The 9,186-nt window shown below is 43.3% G+C and overlaps 1 protein-coding gene across 1 annotated transcript in view; it reads left to right on the top strand.

Annotated features, from left to right (window-relative positions):
• cacna1bb (calcium channel, voltage-dependent, N type, alpha 1B subunit, b) overlaps window positions 1–9,186 on the top strand; it is a 140,768-nt gene that overhangs the window by 65,898 nt on the left and 65,684 nt on the right. Inside the window, exons 16-20 of the mRNA XM_037979527.1 lie at window positions 530–602; window positions 823–940; window positions 3,207–3,274; window positions 3,365–3,471; window positions 6,585–6,647. Coding sequence (XP_037835455.1) covers window positions 530–602; window positions 823–940; window positions 3,207–3,274; window positions 3,365–3,471; window positions 6,585–6,647 — 429 coding nt within the window. The remainder of the gene's footprint in view (window positions 1–529; window positions 603–822; window positions 941–3,206; window positions 3,275–3,364; window positions 3,472–6,584; window positions 6,648–9,186) is intronic.

The raw sequence follows: 9,186 nt of genomic DNA, 5'->3' as shown, positions 1-9,186 counted from the left end.
GGATTAAAACACACCTCAGAAAATCTTTTCCAGGCGCCGACTCCTGTTGAGCCCTGTAGCTCCTGCCTCGCTTCTGTTTCGTTCGGTTCATTTTCCAGTCGCGCTTAGCTGTAATCAGGTGTCTCGTAGTTTAAAAGAAAGGTCATGTGACTCCATGACTGTGTGCAGGGGGAAGTGGGTGGGGCTTAAAGCCCCTCGTCACTCGTGGGCAGACTCTGGTTCCAAAAATGCACGTCAGCTTCTATAAAACTGTTTCTGCTGGCTTCAGTTCTCAACAACAAGAGAAGGCGGGGACAACATGTCTGCCATTCACAGGGGTGCTGCAGCACCTGCCGCACCCCTATTTCCCTCCCCCAAAAAAAGCCTTTCAGATGTTAGATTTTTGCAGATTTTCTTTATGCAATGAAAGCTGTAAAAGTATAATAATGTCCTGATATTTTTCTCTTCAGAATGGAACCAAGTTTATCACCTTTTTCTGTCTCGTTTTTTTTTTCTTATTCTTGTAATGTTGCGTTTCTGACTCTTCGAGGTTTAACTTCGAGGACGAGACGCCGACAACAAACTTCGATACGTTTCCGGCAGCCATCCTCACCGTGTTCCAGGTAGGATAACACCCGCTTCGCACATTCTGAATGAATGGTTTAAAAAATTGGCCTTTTTTTTTTTGGCAAAAGATTCGTTATCTTAATTTTTAATTAGCGGGAATGAGCGACCCGTGCTCCTCGTGCTCAGTGATAATCCTTCAGTTCGTCTGTTCCCTCCTTAAAGTCGTTTAATTCCAACCTAATTTCTTGAGCTGCCTTTTGTTCCCGTCCGGCTCAGATTCTCACCGGAGAGGACTGGAACGCCGTCATGTACCACGGCATCGAGTCTCAAGGAGGCGTCCGGCGTGGCATGTTCTCCTCCATCTACTTCATCGTCCTCACGCTCTTTGGAAACTGTATCCTCCCCAAAACAAGAGGGCAAAGAAGAAAAAAATCACCATAACCCCGCCCAACAGTCCGTATTTAAGGCACCATATTTTATAAAAACTGAGATTTACTGCTGTCACTTTCTACGCTAGAAACCACAACAACAATCGAGCTGTTTGAACGTTTTTTCTACATCTTTCTTGTTTTGTCCTGCTCCTCTCACCATTAAACTTGGATTGTGTGCTGAAATGTTTTAAAACTGGGAGAAAATGATGAATAATATAAAAGAAAATTGGGTTTTGAGGTCATCTTTAGCCAGGCTAAGAAATCCGTGTACGGTTCGTTTTTTGTTTTTTTTCGTTTCAAAATAAAACTGCAAAAACAAAACAAGCATGTGTTTTTTTTTTGTTTTTAAAACGAAATTAGAAAAACGGCAATTGCAAAAATAAAAAAGGGGTACATTTTTTTTTTTTTTTTTTTTTTAACTGCAATGGTTATAACAAAGACAAGCTTTTATTTTGTTGTTAATTCAACGGGACCTTATGGCGGAACCGGAAATGAAGACCTGAACTCCCGGCAGTCACCAGCAGGTGGCGGTTATGTACACCTTCCCTTTCTTTAAAATCCACAAGAAGAAGAAGAACTTTTTCAGAATCTAGCAGTTTAAAAATGGATCCGTTTGTCTTATTTAGAGGGAATCGACGCATTTCACTGAGAGCTGATGATCTTACCGTCAACAAGATTTCTGTCATATTCCAAGGAAGTTATTAAATCAGGATATTACTGCCACCTGCTGGTGACTGCCGGGAGTTCAGGTCTTCATTTCCGGTTCCGCCACAAGGTCCCGTTGAATTAACAACAAAATAAAAGCTCGTCTTTGGTTTAACCATTGCAGTTAAAAACAAAACAAAACGTACCTCTTTTTTTATTTTTGCAATTGCCGTTTTTCTAATTTCTTTTTAAAAATGACAAAACAAAAAAAACCACACACTTGTTTTGTTTTTGCAATTTTATTTTGAAACGAAAAAACCAAAGAACGAACCCATACACGGATTTTAAGAATGTCCTTTGTATTTGTGATGCGGGCGTTCAGGACGAGGGTTTTAGCGTTTTTGTCGAAACGTGTGGGCGGAGATACGTTGGTTTAGGTGGCTGGATGAGAAATTTCATCCAGCCATTCATTTTTCTTTCCTGGCAGCGGTCGTTATGAGAGAGAGAGGCCTACAAGGTTAAACAGAAGGTAGCTGAACCTCTCTTAATTCTTGGAAAACAGCAATTAATACTTCGAAACACAGCTAACGACCCAAATGACTCGTATAAACTTCCACATGAGCACATGGACCAGTTAGCACCTAAATGGTTACGTTTTGGTGCTTGGTTGGACAGCTTTATTTAAATTTGGTGGTAAAATTGTGCAATCCCTGGAAAAATATTCCAAACTACCCAACTGTTGCACCCTACAGGCCTCTGTTAGGTTAAAGGTCAAAGGTTTAAGTTCATAGCTTGTTCAGAGGGGGCGCTTTAACAGATCGGACCAAAGCACGGTGGTGGAGCGCTGATGATTCGGGCTCGTGTTTCGGCTGTTTCGCAGTTTTTCTGGGAGTTTGTTCCAGATTGATGGTACGTAGAAACCGTAAGCTGCTTCTCCGTGTTTGGTTCTGGTTCTGGGGGACTCAAAGCAGACCAGAACCAGAAGACCTGAGTGTTCTGGAGGGTTGATACGACGATAATAAGTCTTTAATCCGTTCAGTGATTTATAAACTAATAGAAGTATTTTAAAGTCTGTTCTCTGAGCTATAAGGAGCTATAAGGCAGTGTAGGGACTTTAAAACCGGGGGGATGTGCTCCATTTTTCTGGTCTTGGTGAGAAACACGAGCAGCAGCTGCAGCCGTCTGATTGATTGTTTTTGGCAGACCTGTGAAGACGCTGCTGCAGAAATCGAGACGACTAAAGATGAACGCGTGCATCATGTTGTGACGTTAGTCCTTTAATTCTGGAGATGTTCTCCAGGTGGTAGAACTGTTTTAATGCGTCCCTTATAGTTCAGGTCTGAGTCCATTCCTACACGCAGGTTTCGGACCTGATCACTAGTTGTTAGCTGTAATACCTGAAGCTGCGCGCCGACTCTTCATCGTTCCTCTTTTCAGTCTTGTTTCTGTTCAGCTGGAGAAAGTTTTGGCACATCCACCTAAGCATCTGTTCAGTGCTTGGATAGGTTTAGCGTCACATCCCCGGTTTATGACATGAAAATAAGTATTCCTCAAAAACGCGTTTTTCTCCTGAACGGTATTCAGACACCCTCCTGAACGTCTTCTTGGCCATCGCCGTGGATAACCTCGCCAACGCCCAGGAGCTGACCAAGGTGGGCCGTCGTTAAAGTCACTGAATCCTGCGTTTGCACGGTGGTGGGGAGGTTTAACTGTGGAAGTACTGGTTTCTAACTTGTTGACAGGATGAAGAGGAGCAGGAAGAGGCGGCCAATAAGAAGCTGGCGCTGCAGAAAGCCCTGGAGGTGAAGGAAGTCAGCCCCATGTCCGCCGCCAACATTTCCATCGCTGCGTAAGTTTCCCCTTCGCCTCGCGGCCTCGGGCCCGGCGCCACCGCCGTCCGGCCGTTTGTTCCTCCGCTCTTCTCCCCCTCTGTTTGGTTCGTGTCTGAGCTGCGTTTCTCCTCGTTTGTTGCCGTGACGAGGTTCGCTGCTGTCATGTCGCCGTATGTTTGTCACCCAGACTATTGATCTCCAGGCAATTAAGGAAGCCTTCGTTCAACAACAACAGCCACAGTTTCTACTGCTTTTCCCACAAAGTTGTTATTTTTTAACTCGTTTGCCTCTGAGCATCGCCATATTTTCTACATTTACTAAAGATACTAACCCACGTCTGAAAAACCCAGTAACTGAAATACTTTCCACTCTTTGAACTCCAATACGGGACTCCCTGCTCTGTGGATTAAACAGTTTTTGCTGTTTTGATGTCATTTACTTTTTTGTTAAAGTGAAAAATATACAAATATGCACATGTCCACGAGGAAAGAGGCGACCCGTCCCACCTTCAGCTCCTAACAGGGACCCGAAACAACAGATTTGAGATAACGAGCCTCACATGGATGCAAATGATCCGCATTAAATGATCGTCTCTGCTCCTTAATTGCCGTCCTTCCCTCTTGGAAGGAGGTCATTAGGCTAGCGTCTGATCAGTGCTTCCTCCTCGTTGTCGTGTGATCTCGAGTCCGTTTCAGTCTGCGAAGACGCTTGTGCTTTTATTTTCAAACGACCGTGTTTGCCTGTTCGTTTGTGTTTTTTTCCTGTGGAGGAAAAACTCCGGGTTTCATTCCAAAGTAATGGGAAGAATTGCGGAGCACGAAGGAGCTGCTGCGTTTAAAGACACGTTTGAAAAGAACGACTCGAAGTCATGTGTCTCATATCCGCTCCGTTTAACCGAACGACAGCCGAAGACCGTTCACCGCAGCGTGACGAGGGTCCTGACACGCCGGGTCACCGGGACGGGTTCAGAGGCTCAGAGGCTCCCGACTCGAGATCCCCTCGAGCCGCAGTGACCCCACCCGCCCGGGGACACCCTGTGGTCACAATCCCGCACCAACCGACTCAGACAGTTTCTCCCCCAGAGCTGCGAAGAGTCCGCTGGAGCAACGAGGAACCAGCCACAGGAAGCGCCGCAGACAGTTTCACTGTAGCGTACAATGACTATATCATTCAGACCCTCCAGGATTTCTTGATGTTGCGATCGCAACTATTAACGCAAAATCAAGCAAACCCCGCGAAATCGCAACTTTTTGCAACTTTAACCCAATATTTATTGTTTCTGAAGTGATTCGCCGCCGTTTCTGCGGTCTAGTCTCTTCTTTGTGGGTTTGTGTAGCGTGGAATACAAAATAACCCCAAATAACTCAGGAAGAAGACACGTGACGTCACTTCCTGTTAACATCAGAATGCCGGGAGCGTGCAGGAGCAGCGACCGAAGCCAAAATGTGCGCTAATGCTTCACATTTGCCCACAAAGATTTCAGCAAACCAGTTTCCTCCCCAGCTGCAGCTGTTTTGCACGTCCTGCAGTGTAATCATGGAACATAAACGCATCGACAAACACTTTGTGTCTGCAAAACATGTGAGGAGAGCTGCAGACCAGGGACAATCCAGAAATGCTCATGAATGTCAGTTTAGAAGCTATCAAAGTTCTCAAATAAAGCACCTTTTGAGAATGTCAATGTTTGTTGGGAATTATCTTACAGAACTAGGAAGGATTTTTGGTTTAGATATTAAAAGTTATGGTTGTTTATTGATTTTAGTAAAAAAAAATCGCAACTTTTAGGAAAATGTCCCGCAAAATCAGGCATCCCCCCCGTTTTTCTGAAGCCGACAGCAAACCAAGTAGGAAGACCAGCGGACATTCAAACCGCTCCTGGTCGAGTTAATCCGGTGTTTTTAAGTCAAGTCGAATTTATTCATGTAGCACTTTACAGCAACAAGGTGATATGAAGTGCTTTACAACTTGAACACAAAAAATACAGTCAAAAACACACAACTATACCTAGCTGGGATAATCTAAATCACACGTGTCAAACTCAAGGCCCGCGGGCCAGATCCAGCCCTCTGTAACATTTCATTCGGCCCTCTAGTCTGGTTCAGATCGAGTCTCTGATTCTTATTTTGCTTAAAAAAAACTGAAGTTTTCTCTGACAGTGACTTAGAAGCCAACAATATATAGTTTTAATTTCTGTATGATCAGGTTTTTGTCTGTTTTAATTTTAAAAAATTCATTTAAAAGCTGAGTGAGGCGTAAGAAATGACAGCTAATGATGAGCTTTTTGAAGTTTGATCTATTTGTCTGAGTTCATTAAAGTCTGTTTGCTCTAAATTCTGTATAATCTGTAACTGGGAAAAGGTCATTGATTTTTCTATATCAATGATTTGACATAATACATCTAAAACTAATTAATTTGTGTCATTTTTAATAAATATTGATCATGATTGGCCCTTGGCTCGGACCAAATTTTTAATTTTGGCTCCCTTGTGTCACTGGGTTTGACTCCCCTGATCTAAATGAAACCATGGATCTAAACATATCTAAAACATGAGCTAAGATAGTAAAAGTTTAAACAAGCAAAGGTGGGATGAAATTAACTAAGTCGTATTAAAGTAAACTGAGTAAAAAACGAACTAAGATATAATTAAATACCACAGCAGAACTATACCTTTGTTAAAGCTAACTCAACTAAAGTTTCAGCTAATTCAACTATGCTAACTAAATCAGATGTTGGTGAATTTAAAGGCTGAAGGTGGGATCTCGCTTGGCTGCGACTGTTTTAGACTAGCTGGGGGACAAAAATGTGAGAAAACGAGTGGATTTTCCGTTTCGGTCCGCAGCGTTCGCGACAAGCCGCGTTTTCGGCGACCAGTTTCCGAAAATCCCGGCCTGTCTTTGCGCGCACGGCTCGCTCGACTGTAATCCAGGAATCATTAAATCAGCTGCAACTCTGAGCTTAAAAACCCTGAAATTAAAGTTAACGTTTTTTTTTTTTCCCTCCATTTTGGAATGAAACTCCTGCATGGTTTTCATGTCGTGTTTATCCGGAGTCGTTTGTTGTCGGAGTAGAGACTGTGAGCGGGGCGTCCACATTTATGCCTCATTGTTTTCTTTTGTTCTGCATGTGCAGTTTTGTAAAGCAAAATCGAGATGCACTGTCTCGCAGGTCGTCCATCATCAGCGTTCAGTCACCGTGAGTTATCTCTCTGTTACGATTTTCTCCTCCTTCCTGCTCCCGCCTCCTCTCCGTTCCGGTTATTCCCTCCTTCCCTTATCTCGTCTGTGTCCAACTCTCCTCCTCCTAATCTCTCACTTTCCCGCTCGAGGAGTGAGGTGCGTTTACAAGCTGCCGTTAAAAACCAAAAACCTGATTCAGCTCATCGGTGTCTGCAGCGATTCTTCTTTTTCTGCCCATCAATCGTTGACTTTATCTGTTTAATTTTTCCTCTGAAGTCAAATATTTCACAAACTTTGTGCTTTTTTAACCTTTCATATGTCAAAATGTTCAGCTCGATGGAAAACGGTGTGCTTCGGCTTTTGTAACTTTTACCTCATTTTAAATATTTAACTTTCAAACTGTATTAATATTTTCCTCGTAGATCTGTTTAAAATCTTCAGCTACTGTCATCTTTTAGCTACGGTTTGCTTATTTTTACTTTCAGCCACGTTTGTGCAGATTTTAGCTTTTAGCTGCTGATCTGCTTGGTTTAGCCGTTAGCTACAGTTTTCCAAGTTTGCGTCTTTAGCTACCGTTCGAGTTGGTTTTAATAGTTGATTTTCAGGTTTTAGCTAATGACCCGTTCGTTTAAGCTTTAGCTGCTGCTCGGCTTGTTTTAGCTACTCTTTTGATCGTTTTAGTTTCCCAGCTTTTAACAGTTAGCTAAAGTTTGAAAAATATTTGCTTTTAGTTGCTTTATTGCTGCCGTTTAGCTGGTTTTAGCTTGTTGCTGTTTAGGCTCTTAGTTACTGTTCGTCTTCTTTTAGCTACTGTCCTCCAAATTTTAGCTTTTGGCTAATTTTTTGCTGGTTTTATTGTTTATCTACAATTGTAATATTTTAGCGTTAAGCTAGTTTTTTGCTGGTTTTAGCTCTTAGCTGTCATTTAGCTGGTTTTAGCTTGTTGCTATTTAGGCTCTTAGTTACTGTTCTGCTTCTTTTAGCTACTGTCCTCCAAATTTTAGCTTTTGGCTAATTTTTTGCTGGTTTTATTGTGTAGCAACGGTTGTAATATTTTAGCTTTTAGCTAGTTTTTTGCTGGTTTTAGCCCTTAGCTGGTCTTTTGCTGGTTTTTATATTAGATTTGATTGATTTATTTGAACGCAGAAAATGAAATTTAATAAAACAAACAACAACTTGTGAATTAAAAAAGCCAGAATTAGCCAAAAAGCTTTTATTTTTGCTACTGTTCAGCTCATTTTGTGTTTCTGCTCTGCTTGTTTTAACTCAAACCTTTGCAGTTTCAGCATGAAATGTTACGTTTCCTTGCTTGTCGACGTGTTTCTGCGGTTTGACGTTTCCAGTCCGTCGCTGCAGAACCTCAGAGATGTTACCTGAAATGTTAGCTGAGGCTCAGATTTATTCACGAAGGTTTGACGAATTTATCTTGCGTTTCCTGCGTTTGTAACTTCCCTCTTCTTCTTCTCTGCCAGCATGCCGACTCTACCTGTACGTGTCTGTGGTTACCTGTCCTGTGTCCTCTGTCTCTGTGTCTTTTAGGACTTATACTGTCTACTGCTCCCCTACCTGCCGTGTCTTTAAATACAGGTGACCAAATGGAAACTTAATTTCACCATAAATTACCATTTACCCGACACCATACTGTTCTCAAGAAGGAACAATGGAGACATCAAACATGTTTAATCATGTCTTCTTTTTTTTATTATTATTCCTGTATCCAAACCAATGTTTGCAAAAACATTGGCCACGTTTTTCTCATTAGCCTCATTTCCGAACATCTTCTGCTCTGTTGGATGCGAACACGGAGCGCCCCTGAATTTAAAGAGCTAACGACGGGGTCTGGCGGAGAAGAAGTGCCTGTGAGCCTGGAGGATGCAGGTAGTAGTTGTTGAAACCAGGTTAAGAGGCGAGGTAACGATCAGTCTGGGTTCGGGCAGAGAAACAGCTCTGCAGATGAGATGTTTGTTGATGGAGAGCTGCAGGAAGCAGATCATAGGGTCAGGGGAAAAGGACAAGAAGACAGATGGGTTCGAGGTTGGGGTGGGATTACATCCGGTATCAGCTTCACAAGGTCAGGTCAGTTCAAGGGGACCCGGAGGACTAGGATGTTTGCAGATGACATCTGTAGTGAGAGTAGGGAGCAGGCGGAAGAGAGCCTGGAGAGGCGGAGGTGGAGAGGAGAGGAAACGGTGAGACGGCGAGGAGTGAAAGGGAAAGTCTACAAGATGGTGAGACAGAAACGAGTCCATCAGACGGACAGCTCGGGTTTGGAGGCGGGGCTGAGATACGGTAGTTCGGACACGTGCGGCAGAGGAGGGACGGTGGACGTCTTGGACAAAGAAAGTTCGGGTTCAGGAGCTAAAACTGGACAGACATCTCCTAAACAAAGTCAAAAATCCGATCTGGTTCCAAGCGCAGAAAAGCAAACAACGACCTACGAGCCGAAGTCTGACGATGTCTTTTTAGCTGATCTTTATTTTTATCTCCACACCTGGCCCTCCGAAGACAGGGGGCACCTCCAGAAAGTTTCCAAAGGGGGAGGGGGGGGGGGGGGG

The sequence above is a fragment of the Kryptolebias marmoratus genome, linkage group LG14 (assembly GCF_001649575.2).
Source record: "Kryptolebias marmoratus isolate JLee-2015 linkage group LG14, ASM164957v2, whole genome shotgun sequence".
In the NCBI taxonomy this organism is placed as follows: domain Eukaryota; kingdom Metazoa; phylum Chordata; class Actinopteri; order Cyprinodontiformes; family Rivulidae; genus Kryptolebias; species Kryptolebias marmoratus.
This window is presented reverse-complemented; position numbering and strand designations above follow the sequence as displayed.